The sequence below is a fragment of the Pteropus alecto genome, unplaced genomic scaffold, assembly GCF_000325575.1.
Source record: "Pteropus alecto unplaced genomic scaffold, ASM32557v1 scaffold24, whole genome shotgun sequence".
NCBI lineage: Eukaryota > Metazoa > Chordata > Mammalia > Chiroptera > Pteropodidae > Pteropus > Pteropus alecto.
In genome coordinates, this window is record NW_006439192.1 from 10974749 (window position 1) to 10996739 (window position 21991).

The 21991-nt window shown below is 32.4% G+C and overlaps 1 protein-coding gene across 1 annotated transcript in view; it reads right to left on the reverse strand.

Moving 5' to 3' along the window:
• Positions 1 to 21991, reverse strand: part of TNKS (tankyrase) — a 180459-nt gene that overhangs the window by 121670 nt on the left and 36798 nt on the right. Inside the window, exon 3 of the mRNA XM_006916343.3 lies at positions 1092 to 1187. Within this exon, the coding sequence (XP_006916405.1) occupies positions 1092 to 1187 (96 nt within the window). The remainder of the gene's footprint in view (positions 1 to 1091; positions 1188 to 21991) is intronic.

Genomic DNA, 21991 nt, shown 5'->3' on the forward strand with positions numbered 1-21991 from the left:
AGATTAATTTTAACATGGTTAGAAGTTGTCTTTCTATGTAATTAAGCAGAATTCCACATATTTTCAAAGCTTTCTATATATAAACATTATCCATTCATCCATTCTTGATCTTAGAAAATCTTTGTTAAAAATCTTTGTTAAAAATGCACAGAATGGACACTAAAAAATGAACGAAAGATTTATTTTCTTCAAACATGGGCAAATTTAAAGGAAGTTAAAAGTCATTCACTTTCACACAACTGTTTAAAACAATACTGTTAGCACTGCAGTGACAAAAAGGCTCCAAATTACAAAGGTCAGTTAAGTAAAAGGAGGCAAAAACAGCAGAACTCAGATGCTAAGAATAAAAACAAAAATAGATCCAATGCAGCATTTTGAGAATAAAGATCAATGAAAACAGTTGCTCAATACCATATCACTTATAGCATTATTTTCTATATTGTTATGAGAGATCTTTTCTATTCTAGCATTTCCTCTTTGCTGGTTCTTGACATTTGTCTTAATAAAACTGACACTGAAGCCAAAATTTTTCATTACCTGAAGTAAAAAGGTAATACATTGCCTCAGTTAAAAAGTACTTAGCTATCATGCTGAAGTGCAAAGATACAATAAAAATATAAACAGGGTGGTAAGGAAGGAACAGCATCATATTTTATTTAACTATTGATCTAAGTAATAAGGCAGCAGGTTGTCTTTCCAATCAAAAGTACTTTTATAAAGTAATACAAATGCCCTTGCTTGCCCCATATTGAAGGCCTTCAAAAGAATCAACAGAGAGGATGAGGTACAAGAAAATTATGATCTAAACCATAAAAAATGACTAAAACATGAGCGAATAATATATGTTATCATTTAATGCTATGATTCTCAGAAATTCTCAGTAGAATAAACAATCTTATTGCTTATGCTTATGAGAGCATAGAAATTAATGAGACAGTTAATATATCAAATCAATAATGAAGTAAGATAATGGCATATATATTTGTTGAGTTTAATCAGTAGAAACAAATGAAATTCAGTGCATAAAGATTTTCTAAGATCAAGCCAGTAGTTCCACAGATAAAATAATTTGGTAGCTCTGCTTTTCTTACCTGTAAGAACAGCTTTTGCTGAAGGATCTGCCAGGTCCAGGGCTGATTTCCCATCAGTGTTCCGAATGTTTGGATCGGCTCCGTGCTGCAGCAGCACTGTGCAAGGAAAGCAGAAACAGTATCTTACCTCTGGGATACAAAGATTATTTACTGGTAAGTGTCGTCTCGGCATGGTGTAGGCATAAACATACATTGCATAATTTTTTCTCTTTCAAGAAAAAAAAAAGAGTAAAGAAAAAGAAAAAAGGGGGGAAAAGCACTGCAGCAAAGGATCCTCTCTAGAGTAAAGCAAAGTTGGCAACTTATGGTACAGTATTATCACATGACTTAACAACATAAACATGAAACCAGAAAAATCTTGCAATAGACAGTTTGGGTTTGCCTCCTTCAGGCAGCAGGATGGGAAGCTGTATGCTCACTGCCTCACAGTGTGCAATACGCTGTGAACCTGCCCTATCTTTACTACCACTGTGGCTGCTTGTTGCTGCTGCTGCTGCTTTACTGCTGAATTTCCTAAAGCTTTCTCTCCTCAGAAGAGTTGTAATACTGTGCAAGCCTTTTAGTGGCTCACCGCTTACATATGAATCTCACCCTAACATACTGGCTTGTTTCCAAGAAGTTTCACAGACATAGTAATGCATGCAATTCTGGTCCCCTGCAGTGGAGCTGCAAAAAAAAGAACTGCCTTCTACAATAATTCTTTCCATCAAAAATGTTTAGAAACAAAAATCCATCACAATAATATATGCTAAGGAACAAATGTTGAACACGTTATATTGGGTAAAAAGTAGCTTATAGAGAATTCTTAGATATGGGGGCTCCCAAAAGACATAATCGCTGTTTAAGCAAAATCCAGATATAATAATTTAATCTAAAACATTTCTCCACTACATCTGATATGTGTGTGTTTGGGGGGAGGGGGAACGATGGACGTTGCTATACCATTACCCAATCAATGATTAAACTAATAAATATACACTAAAAACTCGCCCAAATAAGCACAGTACAATTACAAGTTATTCTAACATTTCAAATAGTTAAGATTTTGTGTATTCCTGGAGAGAATAGGAGTTTTTACCACTTACCACTATACTACAGCATTAATTTAAAACAAAGCAAAAATATTAAATTCAAGTATTTAAAGATGTTATGTAATATCTAAAAACACCTGAGCCACTACTGCTAACGAATCCCAAATTTTCATTCATTAATAGTTCCATGACAAAGTATATACATTCTCTGATATATTTGGAAGGCAATCCTCATATATATTATTAAGTAATAAGTTACGCTATTTATACAGCACTTTCTCTTTCTTTAATGCATAAGCTATCTAGTCAAAGCCTTTGTTATAACATACAAAGGAAGAACCTTATCTAGAATTAGGACATAACTGCTGGGACAGTGTTTATCAACATCTCTTGCATTAAATCTTAGGTAGTTTCAGATTTGGGATAATAAAGACTAGCCATGCCTTGAAATTATACAGTGAGATTTTGTCAAAGCTTTCCATATTATTCTATTATTGAATGTAACCAATGAACATAATTATTTACCAGACATTTATAAACTGACTCAAGAGTAAGTAGAATAAAATAGGAAGTACCACAACATCAAACTGTAGTTAACTCTTTCATCATAATGAATAGGCTTTCACAGCAACATATTTTTTTATTCCAGGAAGAAATCCCAGTGTGGAGATCTGGTTTTTAAAGGGTCCTTATCATGAAGCAGACTCATGTATCAAATATAAAGCTGAAAGCTATCACTATATCTTTATTTAGTTGCTGAGTGATTCCATGCAAAGGGTAGGAAAACAAAGAAATAACAGCTACCATGAAAAGCGGAGTTTTTACTGCATACATCAGAACTTCAGAACCTGTTTTAACAAGAAGTAAAGCAGTATGTTAATTTAACAAGGCTTGACAATAATATGATGGGAACTTTTATTCTGCAGCTTAATGAATGGTAGAAGCAAAACAATGAAAGACTTATTGTTCCTCCAAAAGTCACCTAAAACCATAATCTTTTCTGTTGTAACGACCAGTATTTTACCTATTACCTTTACTATTTTGCAATAGAAATCTGCCACTGCAGTTTAGCTGCAGTTTTCCTTTATTTTAGGTGATTTTTAAAGGAGCAATCTTTTTAGTAGAAATAATCTGTTTTCTAAACATTTCTGAGTCATACCTATCTCTTTCATCTGACCTGAACACACAGAAACATCTACTGCAGAGTAATGTAGCAACAGGGAAGAGGAAGCTGAATTTTCTGAACCAGATGTTGACAACAAAATCCACATTAGAAAAAGATTTAACCATTAATTCACCAGACATGAGTTTTAAAAAATCCTCAACAGAGTTAAGAGTTTTAGGAACAAGAAAAGTAACTAAAACTAGATCGGAGGGATCTAAACTTATCTAACTTTTATAAAGGGATTGCTGAAAGGATTAAATGAGAACAAAAGTGGCATAATACATATCAGTTAATGGTAATATTTAAAGCACATTTTTAAAAATGTAGACCCAGTTTGCACTTTCGACACTACCACTATTTATTTTCCTACAGCCAGATCTTCAGATCTTTACTTTTACTGTAAAGGGCCAGACAGTAAATATTTTAGGCTTTGTAGACCATATGGTCTCATTCTCAATTATTCATCCTGCCTCAATCCCCCAATTACTGGGAGAAAAGAAGCCACAGATAATACTTAAAAAAAAAATGTGTGTGGTTGTGTTCCAATACAACTTTATTTAAGGACACTGAAATACAAACTTCATATAACTTTTACATGTCACAAAATATTATTATTGTGAAATTTTAAAAATCATTTTAAAATATAAAAACAATTTTTAGCTTGCAGGACATTATAAAAAACAATTCGGCAATGAGCTGAATTCGGCCCATGGATCACAACCCAACCATGGGCAGTGATATATAATGTGTTGTCTATGGAATATTCTAGTCCCAGAACTCTTTGTAATCCATCTACATTGAGATAAGCACAGAAATTAAGAGGACGCATTTAAAACTGTGTATGTCATTTTAAAATTACTTTTTCTAATACTTCATTTTAATTATAGTTTACAAAATTATTGGCCTGTCGTACATTGGGTAGGAAAAAATCTGGTCTTCCACAACAGGCAGTTTGAGAAGCACTGAACCAGGGCTGTACGATTCTCTGAGTCTCAGTTCCCAGGTCTAAGAAGTGAAGGAAACAGACTAGATAGATGATTTCTAGATATCTAAGAGGAAGCCGCAAATCCCTGATACTACTTTGAGAGTTATGGCCAAAGACCTCAAGCATTAAGATCTAAACTCTTTAAAAAAAAAAAAAAAGGTATCTTAATACCAGAAGAACAGCACATACGTGAGGCAAAGGTAACAACAATGGCTTTCAAGAATGTTAATCTGTCTTTGAAGTGGTGGCATGGAGGACTTCCGATTCTAGATGCTTCAAAATTTGCTCTCAAAGTTCTCAGCTACCAAAGGGAATAATAAAATGTGACTACTAATACATAATACAATTAGGGATTCATCTTGGAAAATCAATATACACTGACAGCACACCAATATAAAACAGATTCTTTGAAAAGTAGCACAGATGTCTGAAGCAAAGTTCTCAAAATATAGAGACAATAAACAAAGTAAGGTTTAAAATAAAAACAAGGAAATTAAAATCTGAGTAACATTCAGTACATAAATTCAAGATTACTTTGGCCATTCAAAATCTCCTTGTACTATCTCCTTGTACCAATTAGGGCATTATCAAACCTCAAATCTCAAACAACTTGGCCATATCCAGTTGTCCTACTGAGATATCTCAAATTCATTTAACTTCTTTTGAGGTGAGAAAGATGAAGAAAATACAGCAGCTGGCATAACAACAGATTGTTAAAACTAAGGTAGGATCACAATATTCAAAATATCATTCTCAAACTTATAGCTAGGACATGTGATTCTCTTACTACCTGGTACAAATGTTCATCTACAGTAAGCCAGACTCAGAAAGCATGGCTTTAGCCTGTGACAAATGTAGTAACAGACTAAAGTTATTTTACTTAATGCCTCAAAACTATTAAATTTAAGCACTCACATCATTTTAATTCTTCCAAATAAAAATATTTCCACACATATGCAAGGCCTCATCCTGTCAAAATCCCAGAAAAATACAAAGTGCTATTACGATATGTTGCATTTAACTACAGGAATGTTATTAACTGATTTAAGAAGTTAGAATAGAAATGATGTGAATCTTCCAAACTAAAAATGTAGTAAAAATGTAGTAAGGCTTTTGGGTAAATTATCAAATGTGTTTCAGTATAGTTTCACTTTAAAATATTATAAATTCTTTGTTGTGTGAATTTTAGAGCTACATTAAGGGTCTAAAACTGCTCCTCGCAATAAAGTCAATTTTAAAATAAGTTCTATTTATGTTAAAATGTTTTCCAAGTATTATATTGTCATCTTACTCTTTAAAAGTATAGAGATATTCATTTGACTGAGTTTCAAAAGTCGAATCAGACAAAAGACCAAGTTCAATAAATATTTTAGCAAATAAAATAAATTCTGGAGCAAAATATCAAGGGTTCAAATTTTGACTAGTTATGATCTTCAATGTATAGGACTCTCATCAACACACGTGGTTTTAAGAGACAAATTATTCTTTTAAAGTGATATATATATATATATACATATATATGTGTGTATACACACATACATACACACACACACACACACACACACATGTATATATAATATACCTTGCAGTTAATACATATTCAGGCCTCCTCTTCTATAGAAATATGTATAATATCATAGTGGTATAATACTATCTAACAGTATAATATTATACCACTATAATACTGTACATATTTATATACTGTACATTTTTTTGAAAAGCCATTATCTTTTCATTGTCATTTATCTTTTCATTCAAGATATACTTTATTTACTACAGCATAAAAGTAACCTAACATTTTGTTCTAAAAAAATCATTAAAAGTTGATGTATCACTAACAGTAAAAATGAAAATTCAAGTAGCCAATGCTATCCTAAAGCAGTATGGCTTACGGAATTTAAATTAAGTTTTAAATGACACAATGTCCCATTTTCAGTATTGGCAGACTAGCTTATGTCTACTAACCCTTAGGCTATAAACAATGAAGAGAAACATGTTTAAAACAAAAACAAAAACTTAACTTCTTAAAATCATCTAAGAGCTTATGAGATAGTTAAAGAATTACCAGCCCCAAATTCAGGCAAAAAAGGGAATCCAGTGGGTAAACATGTATGGAAGCTGCTTTTTGAAAGCGATTACCGATTCGGAAAAATATAAACTGTCCTTTCAATGTCTAACGGAGCAAAGGAAACAGTAATCAATGCCCAGCACTTCCTCCCCCCACCTAAAAAAAATAAGAATTCTCACAAAGGCTCTCCTTACACAATAAGGGCTGTACCCTCAGAATGAGGATAAAGTGGATGTGAACTAAACCTAGTACAGAATCATAGCTCTGGTTGGAAACTTTGGATGTCCAGCCTATTTGAAGTCCTAAATTGGATTTAAAGTAATCCCAGATTAGCAGTAATGCTAGGGCATCTGGCAGACGTATACATCTATTCTCTCAGTGGAAGGTACCTTCTTCATCAAAGGCCAAAAAAAAATTCCTATTAAAAAATATATGGTAAAATGTCCAGAACATAGCCAAGATAATCAGGCACATAAGTAATCTAAAATGCAGAAACAACTAGCAACAATAGACAACATAAAGACAGATCTATAAAATCTTCAGATACTAGAATTATCAGAACAGATTAAGAACTATGTTTATTATGTTTAATGAAATAAAAGACAAATTGAAAGATATTTCTATTGTAAAAGAACCAAAAAGGATCTCTAGAAATAAAAATACAATAACTAAAATTAAAAACTTGTTTCCAGCCATGAAGAAATAATCATGGTATTAGACTAGTCTTTGCTCTCTGACATAAACAATTATAAAACTGGACAAAATATGGAAGCAACTGAAGGCAGTGGTCAATAACAGTGCTCGACTGTGACCCTTGAAAAAGAAACTCAAACGATGGAACCATAATCACTCAACTCTGCCTGAGACAATTTGCCAACCTTATGAATACAACTGGAATCAGAGCAGAATATGGTGGTTATGCTGAGCTGGGAAGACAGAAATCTGAATTCAGGGCAAATGAACAAGTTGGATCTGCTGGGTGGGAGAAGCTGGAGAGAAGAGACTTGTACACAGAGCAGGCCCCAAATGTCTGTGTAAGGGTTCCCTGTGGTAACATGGCTATGGGCTGGGCGGTATATGTGTAAGACCACCTGACGCTTAACAGATAATAGCTGTTATGAGTTGAGAGCATAAAAGAGTTAGCAGACGAGAAGTGTTAGGGGTGACAGTAATGCTGAAAAAAACTGAAATTCTGGCCTTAAGAGGGTAAAGGGGTCCTAAAAACACCCCATTGCATGCTTGGTGAAACTTAAAACAGGAAGGACATTTTTGTTATGAATAAGTATCATACTCTAGAGCGGAGAGCTGGGGTCCACAACATTAAAAGTATTTTCATAATATTTTAACATAGTTTCTTTGTTTCACTGTACTAACATTTGCATTGATGGTGTAAAAGCAAAAGAGGATAGATAATACTGCTGGTAACTTATCATAAATCAAGGCAGTGGCACCAAACTTTAATAGTGATCACTGCATTCTTCACTACCATGAATTTGCAGTAAAAGAAAAAAAAAAGGCAATTTCATTTTAGAATGCCCTTGATCACATAGCAAAAATTACTAATTTTATTAAATCTTAATCCTTGGATACACATATTTTAAATATTCTCTGTAAAGAACTGGGAAGAATGCATAAGAACTTCTGCTGCATATCTAAATAACAATGGTTGTCTAAAGGAAAAAAATTGTGTGATTACTGGAGTTGCAAGCTGAACTAGCCATTTGTCATGAAGCATTATTTTTAATTAAAAGAAAAACTGACAGAAATACTATGATTATTCAGACTTGAATATCTGGCAGACATGTTTTTAAAATGTCAAGGATAAAATTTAAGCTTTCAAGCAAATACTGAATTTGCCATTTGCTAAACAAATTAGCAACTTTTTAAAAAACTTTGTAGTTTTGATTTCCAATATATTATATATAACCCATATAAACAAAAGCTCTTCAGAATGTTCAATGACATTTAAGAATGCAAAGATGCCAAATATTTTTAAATGTCTGTCCTAGAACAAGCCTCAGTCTAGGCACACCCTAATAAACTCTAAAACCAAACCTCAACAAGATCTGCGGGAGAGCTACAATCTGGAAACTCGGTTGCACTATGTCAGAGAAATTTTGGAAACACCTTGGGCTTTCCACAGAAATGCACTAACAAAGTATAAAACCAAACTTCCAGAAGCTCAAGGTGACTTGCCAGCAATTGAACTCTGCTAACATTTTCAAAAATAAACATATTTTAGAGGAACATAAGTGAAAATAATATTGAAGAGTCTCTACAATGTCTACTATTAAGTAAAAAATTATTAGACATATGAAGAAAAAAGAAAACGTGACCCACAGTCAAGAACAACAAAAAAGCAGTCAAAAGAAATCATATTCAAGATGGCCCAGATGTTGGACTTAACAGACAAAGGCTTTAAAGCAACTATTATACATAAGTTCAAAGAATTAAAGGAAAATATGGCATGAAGAAGCAACAGAGAGATATACTCTAATAATCGAGTGGGAATTCTAGACCTGAAAAGTTAAAGGAATCAAACTACGTAATGTCAAGATTTATTACAAAGCTATAGAAATTAAGACAATGTATTATTGTAATAAGGATATTTAGATCAATGGAACAAGAAACAGATCAACACATGTATGGCCAACTGACTTTTCTACAAAAGAGGCAACATAATTCAATGGTGGAAAAAAAAATACTCCAACAAATCATGCTGAAATAACTGAAATAACATAGAAAAGAAAAAAATATAGAAAATCTGACTCTTACCCTATACCATATAACCAAATTAGCTCCAGATGAGCCATAAACTTAAATATAAAAGTTAAAACAATATTATCTGTGGACCACAACACAGAAGAAAATCTTCATGACCTTGAGATAGAAACGATTTCTTAGGATAAAGAGCCTAAACCACAAAAGAAATTATTGATAAATTGTACTTCATCAAAATTAAGACTTTCAGCTCTTCAAAAGACACCATTAAGAACAGAAAAAGGCAAGCCAGAGACTAGAACAAAACACTTGTAACAAATATGTCTGATAAAGAATGCAGATCCATGTTATATAATGAACATCTATATATCAATAAAACAACAACCCAGTTTGAAAAATGGGCAAAAGACTAAGATACTTCATAAAAGATATACAAATTACTAATACATGAAAAGATGCTCAAAATCATTCATCAACAGAGAAACACAAATTTGAAAGATAGGCAATATCAAATGTACTAAACTGGTACTCTCATGCATTGCTGGTGGGCATTTAAAATGGTGTAACCACTTTGGAAATCAGTTTGGCAGTTTCTTATAAAGGTAGGTATATATCACTACATGTTCTACCAATTCTACTTTTAGGTGTTTAGCTGAAAGGGAAAAAAATGTGTTCAAATGAAAGATTTGTACATGAATATTCATTTATTTATAATAGTAAAAACCGAGGAGCAACTTCAATATCCACCAATGGATAAAAGGATAAGTAAATTGTGATATATCCATCCATATAGCAGAATACTGCTCAGCAATAAAAAGAAATGAACTACTGACTCATACAAGAAGGATAAAATCTCTAAAATATTAAGGTAAGCAAAAGAGGTCAGACATTAAAGAACATCTTTATAGAACAGAAAGCTAATCTACAATCACAAACAGATCAATTGTTGCCTGGGGTGGTGGAGAAAAAAACTGACTGAAAATAGGCATTAAAAAAACTTTTTAGAGAGATGAAAACATTCTATTATTTTGACTGTGGTGGTGGTTACATGGGTATACACATTTGTCAAAGCTCATCAATATGTACACTTAAAATGGATGCATTTTATTTCATTATCTCATACTCATTTTATGTTACAATTCAATAAAGTTGATTTTTAAAAGTTCAATAGAGTGGTTTAACTACTGATTAGAAACAAATGAAGAGTAAATCATTGAATTAGAATTCATGTCAACAGATATTTCCAAGAATGCTGCATGGAGAGATAATCGTGGACAAAGGATGGAGTGAGAAGGTCGATCATGCTGTAATCAGTCTTAAAATAAAAAGAAAACATTTACATATTTAAAGAGATAATGCCTAAGATTTTCACAGAACTAAGAAAAGACACCGATCTATAGGATCAAGAAGCCCAAACAGTATAAACTCAATGATGCAGAAAAAAATTACACATATAAATTCAGAACAACTACTATAAAAAACAGCTGACAACTCAAGAGTACAAATAAGTTAACAGAGTAATAGTATACAAAATACATGGGAGATAATTTGTGAGCCTACCCTAACTACAGTCACATGTTATAGCATATAGCATATATCAAGCAATGATTTAATTATAACTGTTTCCATGTATATTTACAAAAAGCAATTATTTTGCTACTGTAAAAACACTATATCCTTATTTTTGGGATAAATTTAATTGAGGTAACATCTATTAAATTATGTTATACCTTAAAAATTATTTTTAAAAAAACAGTAATAGTAAAGTACACACATTCAAAATTTTTCTAATACTACTCTGCAACCAAGATATACAAGGTCTGACTAGCTAAATCAAAGAAACTCTTTGATATAAATTTAATGTTTATTTTCATTTGTAAAATTTTGCATTTTAAAAATATTTTATTTCCTCTTTACATTTCTTTTTAAAATTCTCTTCAATTATTATGACCCATCTTTTTCACAGCAGTTTCCACCTCCAAATAAATTTAAATTCTTAAAATTCTGACATTCATAGGAGATAAACACTGACTCTGTATAAAATTAAATCTGAGACTCAGAAAAAAATGATCAATTCTGTTCTCTTTTAATATATTCATATTAATAAGTAAGTTTCTCTTAAGAATACAAGCTAGACATTTCTTTGATGCTCGGTGATATCTTTTCACTGAATGACATTCACTGAGTGAAGTCAGCTTTTTTCATCTCAATCAATACCCTTTGGAGAAACCTCTGAGAACGTCATAATATAATGTGACGAATGTGACTTAGTTTAAAAGCTCTTCTAAAATGGAGATTTAAGAACAGGTATTCTAGTAAAATGTAGAGAACTGAGCAAGCTGGGTTTCAGGAGAAAAGCTTTGAAGTAATGGCTGTGTGGTCTTAGCTGGGTCTCATTAGCCATAAATTAAGATTAGTGATTTCCCAGTATTCTTGAGCTATACTGTCCAATATGGTAGCCACTAGCCATATGTGGGAGTTGAATCCTTAAAATCTGGCTACTGAGGCTGATGATCTAAATTATCAATTTAATTTTAATAAATTTAAATTTTAAAACTGATATATGATTCACTTATTGAAAAATGTTTGGAACATCTTAAATATATGAACCTACTTTTTCAACTATAAATTTTATTAAATCTAAACATAGATCATGTATTACTGATGAAAATTTTGTTTAAATTGAAATATGATTTAAGAATAAAATATACTCCAGATTTCAGAAACTTGGTTGAAAAAAATTTTAAAAACTTCATTAATAATGTTCTATACTCCTTATGTGTTGAAATAATATTCTAGACATGTTAAATAAAATACATTATTAAATTAATATCACCTATTTCTTTTTAATGTGGCTATTAGAAGTTTTTTAATTACTTTTGTGCCTGGCAATACTTTCCTATTGAACAGCACTACTCTAGAGTAGTTTTTCAACCTTGGAACCACTGACATTTGGACCAGATTAATTCTTTGTTGCAAGTGTGGGGTAATGGCTCTACCATGGTGCCCTGGAGACTCTGCAAGTATCCTCATATGCTAACTCAAGACTTGAATCATAGTTTATCTGAGTCTTGGTCAACACCTTGTCATCTTTTAAATGAATAAGGATGAGAGACTTGCCAGGAGCTATTCTGAGGCCATCTTCCATTCACCTCTCCACATCCCCTTAAGGTTGTCATTACTTTCCACTTGTGATGAGTATGGGACTTTCCTCCTCTTCCCTTCTATTGGCTCTTCAGCAAAAGGGTATCCTACAACTCGTGCTGCAGTCATCGGGCCTTTTATCTTTCATTGTCATCCTTTTTGGTGTGTGGTACAAGGACCACAAGGAACTGGTATCTTTGACTTACTCTTCTTTTCACTGTCTATATTTATGAGTCATAAACTATCTATCTAAATCTAAGACTGGCCTGTTGAATCTTTACCAGCCAAATTACTCAGGATTTGGCTTGGCTTGAAGTGCAGTGAGGAGTTGTCCCATGCATTATAGGATGTTTAACAGTACCCGAACTCTATGCACCAGAGGCAATAACCCTCCACCCCATTGTGATAACCAAAGATGTCTCTAGACATTGCTACATAACCCCTCAAGAGGCAAAATATCTCCTAATTAAAACCATTGCTCTTTAGGTTCTTAAGGATCTACAGCTACCCCGGCTCACACACATACATACTTATGCAAGGTGGAATAATACATGAAGGCTTATGTTTCTCCCCACTCTCTGAACACTTTTATATATTGGGTTACTGCATTAGATTTCATTTGAAGAAAGATTTCTAACTTAAAAACATAATAGGATGGTACAGCCCCTATGAAAAACAGTATGGAGGTTACTTAATAAGAATAAGAATAGAATTACCATATGATCCAGCAATCCCTCTAATTATGGACAAATGAAAACATTTAACCATAAGGATATATGTACCTCAATATTCATTGCAGCATCATTCACACTGGTCAAGAAATGGAAACAACTGAAGTGTCCTTCAATAGACAATTGGATAAAGATTTAGTACGTATATGCAATGTAATACTACGCAGTCATAAAAAAAGTTGAAATACTGCCGCTGGCGACAACATAGATGGATCTTCAAACAACCATGCTAAGTAAAGTAAGTCACACAGAAAAAGTTGAGAACCTTAAGATTTCATTCATATCTGGGTTATAAAACTTAAAGCAACAAATGAACAAAAAAAAAACTCAGACACAAACAACAGTTTAGTGGTTACTCGAGGGAAAGAAGCGAGGGTTGGCAGATCTGACTTTGGGTGGTGAGAACACAACACGATATACAGATGATGTATTATTGAATTATATACTTGAAACCTATTTTTTATTAACCAATGTCACCCCAATAAATTTAATAAAAATTAAAATAAAAAATAAAAACAATAGGAAGTAAATAGTAACTCAGTAAAGTAAAACAGTAACTAGTAATTTAAAAAAACAATAGTAAATAATGAATATTAGGTAATAAAAATGATCTCTAAGAATCCTCAATTTAAGACACTATAATCTATGACTATGTCTTTGAATACTGATTTTATCAGAGATTTTTTAATTATAAGAAACAAAACTAAATCAGCTAGCTTTAAAAAAAACAGAAAAATTATTAAAGAAAAAGGGTATCTCATCAAAAGCAAAGGCAGAAATGTGTCCAAAAATTTATCTTGCTGCTGTCTATCCTGTCTCCTAGCACCACTATCCCTCCCTGAAACACAAACATGCACACCTGTGTTATCTGAATCTTAATTCCACACTCTCACTAAAGAGAATTTGGTCCAGCTTATCTCAATATCTGGTTCTAGACTTCAAAAGTTTAGCCAGAGAAGTGGGAAGAGCCAATAAAAACAATAGTGATGGGGGAAGAGGCGTTATTTCTGAGAGAAGAGTTCTTGGGCAGATACCTCAATGGGTATCTACTGCATAACAAATCTTAAATTTAAAATATAACATATATGTATTTATACATGATAAACAAATAAGTTTACAAAAAGTATATCTCTGAGAGTGAAATAATTGGGACTTCTACTTCCTCTTTTATGCATTTCTATATTGCTGTTTATTACAAACATGTATTATTTTTATAATGAGAGAGAAATGAGAGGGATATTTCTCCTCAGACAGAAATTATCTTTTGCATGCTGTTTAAGTATGTTTGTCAAAACAATACTTCTCTTAAAACTGCTATGTAAAGTAATTAATTTGTAACCAATGGAGAAATAATAATTAGATTGTTCTTCCTGTCAAGTGAATAACATTAAATATAGTGATAGCATTAGATAAATAAGGCCAACATAAAATAAATCCATTAATTTAGAATCTGTGACAATGCAGGCTGTAGAATTAAGTCAAGTAAAATAGTCAAGAAGTAATCTTCGACTATGTAGAAGTCCAGGTTTTCATCATACACGTTTTATTTAGTCTTTGTCTTTCACAGAAAATCATCAAAAATTCAGAATTCTGTCAACATCTGGGACTAGCTTATTTGTGAAACATTACTTAATTTTACTTCAATGAACTATCTGCATTTACGTGCCTCATTAGATAGATACCCATTATAACTTTTTTCTTTGAACTTCACTGATAAAAATAAAACTGCATTTTTTTTTTTTTTTAGTTCAAAAAATCGAATTCTCTACTAAGTCTGCTTCACTTACTAATGGCAACACACCATAGTTAAGGTCAGCTGCGGTCAAGAGCCGGTCCTCTGGAACCAGACTGCATGGGTTCAAATTCCAGTTCTGCTACCTCCTAGTTCAGGGATCTTAGAAGCTACTTTATCTCTCTGTGCTTTCATTTCTTCATCTGTAAATGAGGAGATAATAATAGTATCTACCTCACAAGGTTATTAGGTGGACAAAACAAATAATATTTGAAGAGCTCTTAGAACAGCGGCCAGCATATGGTAAGCATGGGCATATAAGACTTAATAGACATTAGAAAATATTTAATTATTCACTCAAAAAATTAATCCAAGTAAATAAAATTTTACTAAAATTACATGAGACTAGTTCTTTATGATCAAACTTTGACATGAAATTTTATAATAAAAGAATCCTCCAATTAAAATTTTGTTCCTATTGTCAAGTTCTCTTATAAATATACAAAATCAAGAATTTGTTAAAAGGCCCATTACATCTACAGTAACTTAGACGTAGCTTTTTCTGTATTATATATAGCAGATTTTTATATTCAAATCCTTTTTGCAATGAAGAGTTAAGCTAGTCTACAATACATTTATGAAATCAGCTTACACAAACCACGATTTAGTATAAGGTAAAGCAAGCACTGGCATAAATATAATAATGATTATAATAAAACATCTCTTTCTACCTGGAAACCCCAAGAGTCAAGTCCAAAAGAAAATACTGTCCAGAGTCAGACAAACCTGGGTTTTAGAATGCTGCTCTATACTCAGCAACTGTCTGTCCTTAGGCAAGTAACTTTACTTCTGTCAATCACAACTTCCTCTTTCATAAAATACTACCTACCTCTGAGGACTCCTGTTATAATTGAATTAGACAATATATATAAACCTAGATTGGTTCTTGGTACATAATAGGGACTCAATAAACCCCCATCCTTCAATCAGGATCTTTCCATCTGCCTTTTAAAAATAGAACCATGTACACAGAGAGTGCTAAAAGATATCTGTTGGACTGAAGTAAAGACAAACTGACAACAGCATGGGAACAATGAATTCACTTGTGCCAAGTCAATTATTGTTTTATCTTTCCTTTTATTTAGGGGTAGATTACTTTTTCTAAAACTTGACTAGACTTAGCTAAATGAAACACTAATAAGGAATAAAACATAACTTTATAGTCTAACCACATAAGTTTATAACAGGATCATGAAATTTTTACTGTTCAAAGGGACAATGACCACATGCAAAAGGTGCTTCAATCTGTCTGTGGGAGAGAAGGACAAGACTTTTCACCAATCTTTGTGAATCCTTCCTTAAATTAACGCCTCTGCACTCTCAAGGCCTCAAGAATTTACAAGTATTCCAGGCAAATTCTCCATTAGCATAAACATTAAGACTAATTAAAATCAGGTTTAGTGCTATTTTAAACAAACTTTAAAGTTACACATTTAGAAACATTTTTCACAAGTAACATAGGATTGAACCTGTACCATAATATTCTGATTCTGCTTTGAACTTGAGTTTCTTAAGAAATTATATGCCCATTATTATTTTCCTATCTCTGAGAATTGATTCAATAGATTGAAACTTCAATATACTGTTTGTTGTACTTTCAACCAGAAGGAGACAAAGACTATAACTCTTAAGTTTTCATTCTTTGGGAAATTTACTAAATAATTTTTTTAAAACTTGTTTTTCTAGTGGATTCAATAAATTATCTTATTAGCAATTATACTTAATGACAGTATCCAATCACATTTGTCCTATCTACCTCAGATCCTTTCCCCCATGCTGAGGAAGAAAAGACTGCCTTTTTCTTTTAACATAGTTCCTCCTCTGCCCTTTCTCTTCCCTTGTTTCTAGTGGGTTGCAATTTTCAGAAACAGTAACTATGATGCCCTCTAGCAGGCTGAAGAATGATTTGTTCATAATTAATTTGCTTTAAAAAGTATTAATCATTATTCATACCTCTTCACTTTTGTGAAGCTTTCAGACAATTTATATTCAGTCACAGCAAGTCACTAGAACTTCATACTCCTCCTACTGAAATATTTGTTGGGAAAATATTTAAGCTACATTAATAATTTTCCATTATACTATTTGCAACATCTCCACTGACTAGGTTAGAAGACCTAAATTGCAATGAAAAAAAAAAAGCAGCTGATTTCATGTCGTATCAAATCATAATTCAAGTTTACAAAATTACAAAGGATATGAAACAGGATGTAACACTAATTCACACTGACAGTAACAAAGAGCAGCATATAGTAACTGCCAACCAGTCAGTCATTCAGATTTTACTGAGTGTCAGAATACAAAAATGACCCATGAGAACACCTGATTACTGGCACCTAAGGGAAATAAGGATGGAAGGAAACAAGCATTTACTAGAGCTCTACCTGCTTTATTATTTCATTTAACTTCTCATAACAACCTGTTGCAGTAGGCATGATGCCCACTTTATAAATGAGAAATTGAGGACCAAAACAACTAAATTATTTGTGTAAGATCACAGTTTTAAATCATAAAGTGGTTATGATTATACCTAATTCTAAAACTTAGTATTTAATTTGTACCTTATCATTCTATACAAGTATAAGCCAAGGTCACCCTAGAAAGGTAAAATTCAAGCATTTCCCCTTATGTGAATTCTATAAGGCACACATTTGTTCTAAATACCTTATCTACTCCTCCTATGACCAATGTCCTCTTCCTAATCTCATCAAAACAAACAAACAAACAAACAAACAAACCCCACAGAGTTTTTAAAGAAAAATTCTGTGGAAAAGTATGAAAACATGACTCAGAAATGACATGGTAAATACGACCTACTAGAGTATTTCTTGCTCTTGTTCCCTCAATCCTCATGCTCAAATACATTCTTTCAAAACAGCAACACTCAAAAACTGTGCCCCAAACAGGCAAAATTAAATACATTCCCTCTATCTCTAACCATGATTATTTTTGTCACAGCAAATTTAGAAATTTTCAGGTTTGACACAAAATAAACAAATATTTGGACACACAGTGGGATTTTTTTTTTAATGTCTTAATTATACTGTCATATCTAAGAGCTGAATGAAAATGACTCACAGTGAGGTTTACATTCTTAATTCTGGATTCTGTTCAAAGATGAAAAGTCTACCACCATTCTATTTAAAAAAGATTAATAGATTCCAAGAACTCAAAGAACAAAGAAAGTACATAAAATATTTTTTTAAAACCTGATACTGAAATTAATATACTTAACAACTTTGTACTTTGGTCAGCTAAGAATGAGTAGTGAGAAGGATTCCATAAATCTTCATTGCCAATCTGGACCTGCCTCTGAAATCTCAGTTCCCACAGAACTGCATAAAATGAGGACACAGTTATAATATGCAAGGAGTTTCAGATAACATGATTACCATGTAAAGTGAAAACTGACTGGTTACATGAGCCATTTGCCTAAAATATCATTTTCAAACAACCCCAAACTTAAGCCAGGCATCTCAATGAAATCCACAGATTGTTTTGAACTATCATGGTTAATCCAAAATTAAATGCAAATGTATAATTATTCCTTTAATAGACAGATTGAGCAATAAGCAAAGCCTTTTATCACTTTAAAAAAACGTATCAAGTTTTTCTTGTTGTTTTGTTCTTTAATATTACCCGCTTCTCCCCCCACCCCCGCCCGCCACCCCATTTAAGCATTTTGAAATATTTCTTAAGGCCTTAGGAAAATGAAAGCATTCACAATGGCACTTTTCTGGGAATTCTAATAAAATTCAATGTACAAATTTACTAACTCTCTCTCTCTCTCTGTATATTTGCCACCATTATCCAGAATGCCTACTTAAGTAGTCCCAAATTTATTAGATAAATGTATAAATACTCTAACCTTCTTAAAAGCAACCGAGCGTAAGTGGACAAGTCACCAAGATAACAGTGTTCAGTGACGGTGGGGATTATTTCAGAAGGGAAAAATTACTATCATTCTTAGCTCTTCTTTTTAAGTATGCATGTATGGAATCTTGCCAACTTTTACTTTTTTATGAAATGCTACACTGAGACTTGTTTAAAAGATCCTAATTCAGCTTTTCTATGGAAAACTGCAGTTAAAAATGCCAAAGGAGGTATTCTGGCAGGAAAAAGGAATGAGACAGTTATGAAACAAAAGTAAGTGAATTTTTGTAAAGAGTAAGAAAGGTGTGGGAAGTGACTTTCCTTAATCATTTATGAATGACATGTGGATAGATAATGTGACAGACTAAATCAAAAGCCGTAATGTTGAATTCTCCAACGGCTACAATTTCTTTGGTTCTTATTAAGAAGCTGTGGCTTTCCAGAATTTATCCTAAAGTAATTAAAAGTTTGTACATGTATTTAATGGAAAAGGTATTGCCTAATGTTTATAAAACAATAGTGAAAAATCAGAAATTGTCTAAATGGCCCAAAATATGTGACTGATTAAAAAACTAATGGTTATGTCTATATAACAGACATATATCTAATATGTAATTCCTGACAGCCTTTAAAAATGACATTAGATAGAAATATTAACTGATTAAATGAAATACATTCTCAATACAAAGTGAAAAAAATGAGAGAAAAAAAACAGTATGCATGGAACGATCCCAGTTTTATTTACAAAAGACTATGTACATAGGTCTAACACCACTGCCTAACAGAACTTCCTGCAATGATGGAAATTTCTATATCCGAACTCTCTGATAACCGAGAGCCAGATATAGTTATTAAGCTTGAAATATGGCTAGTGCAACTGAGAAACCTGAAATGTGGCCAGTGCAACTGAGAAACTAAATTTTCAATTTTAAAAATTTTAACTAATTTTCATTTAATGCCCATCATGTGGGACAGCTTAGGTGTAACAGTTGTATTTTCTAATTTTTCTTTAATGAACATCTATTGTTTCTAACACTGTTAAGACAAAACCAGAAAGTTGTTAATTTTAAATATACTATATTTAAAATAACAGTAGATAAGAAGGTTCTAGAGGCAGTCCAACACTGGTCCTACCTTCTGCTCCTCCACCCAAATCCCAACCCACTCCAAGTTCCACCACTTCTAACTTCATTAAAGGACATGGCCATATAACCATGGAAGAGATCAAGTAATTTAAACTAAAGCAGAGTTTGTACAAGGAACTACATACGTCTTTCTAAATAGCAGAAATACAAAATGGAGTTATAAGGAAATTATAAGAGGGATACTACTTTAGGACTGAATTATAATAATAAAAAAAATTTACGTTTTACTAGATTATTTTAAGATTTTTTTTTTTGTAAAGCTAGGTAAAGAATTACCTACCACTTTAAATTAGCTAAATACTAGATGATCTAAACTAAGAATAAAGAAGAATTTGGCAGACTTAAAGAATGAACTTAATTTTTCATGCTTAAAATGTATTGTTAAATCCCACTAAGCAGAGAGAACTTTCAGTTAGTTCTCAATAAAGAAAACATTCCTATTGTAACAACTTTATTTCAGCTCCACAAACTGTGGCAAACTAATAACTATCTCCTTTCCTCACTGGTGAAAGGTAGAAAATCTGAATCATCTGCTTCATACACAGGTAAAAATATTAGTGAAATTATCTGGCTAAGTACTTTGAGCTGCCTAAAGGGAAACACTCCATTATGTATAATCATCTATCCATAGCAATTTTTGACAAATTTACCAGTATCATCCTTTTTTCTCTTCTTCCTCCTCACCTCAACACCTCAGTTCCTGACAGGAGTAACTCATAGGTTTAACCTACAAACAACAACAACAAATGTTTGCCCATTTCTTTATTAAAAAATCCACTGTAACCAGAAGTCAAAGCATGATTAGAATCAATATTCAACAACTCATCCTAACGAAGAATAAAAATTTGACAAATGGAAGATAATTTAACAATGTATATCTGACTTATAAAATGTGTTTTATATTTGTATACAAATATGAAGTGTTGGACATACTGCAAATTCACACCACTTTAAAGTAAAAGAACCTCAAAAATATCACCTAATCAAGAAGCAGCAGAAAATTATTCAATTTCCTTATTTTTCACACTAATACAGACTAATGCACAAAAGCCAGAAAGAACTGAGTCATCTTCTTGTGAATTTCTTTATCTTTCCATACATATTTCTTAAGTATACAATTCTATACTGGTAATAGGCAATGAGAATACAACAATGAATAAGAATATTTTTAGTTCCCTACCACAAAGAACAATCTGTCAGACATAAAGAACCAAGTAAGATCTAAGCAGAATACCATAGAAGCATATAACAATGCACTAACCAATTTAGAGCATGCTCAAGTTCACACCTTACCTGATTCCATTTAAGAGACTGTCACCTGGTCCTACGGCTGAATTAGAAAGTAAATATATTTTGATTACAGCAATTATAATTTAATTCATCACTATGTATGTACCAGAAGTATATGCTAGTTAAACAGGAAGGTATTTTATACTGTGCTTAGGGCCTAGTTCTTGGGGATCAGCTCCAAGTTATATTTTTCTCCCTAATGGCAACCAGACAAGTGAGTATTCTTAAATAATTTCTTTATTGTTTATTGTTACTTATGAATTCAATTTCATAAAAAGTGTTATCAGTCAAGGTAGTCTAGGTTATGCTGCTGTAAGAAAGTGCTCTAGAATCTCAATAAAGTAAGTTCATTTCTTGCTAACACTACAAGTTGAGAAAGTAACAACAGGGGAGTTCCTTTACTCACAGGCCCAGACTGAAGAGGGTTCTGTGCTAAAATGTGATACCCTAAATAACAAAGATAAGGAAAAACAAAATATGGTAAACTGTGTTCTGATTCTTAACATTTCTGCTCAGAAGTTACATATTTTGCTCCCACTCACATTTTGTTGGGGAAAAAAATAAAACGAAAGTAAATATATTCAGTAGAAAGAGGGACTACTCTACTTCTAGATGCCAACAAAAACTGGAGCTTTAGAATACACCAAAACTAAAAAGACTAGTCCTTGATACTTTAATCTGTTCAGATTTGTCTCAATACTGTGGGAATATGGAAAGCTGTGAGAACTCTACCAAAGTCAATGACATGAAGAAACGGCTTTAAGAATTTTTATGTGTCTTTTGATCTCAGAAAAGCAGAGGGAAAGCACAAACCAAACAAATGTTTAACTATTAGGAATTAATGAGTCTTCCTTTATGAAATAATTTCAGGCAACAAGCTACAAAAAATAACCTATTTCCTAAATTCTAGAAATATACTTCCAAATACGAGGGGCAAACAATGTTATCACGGAAA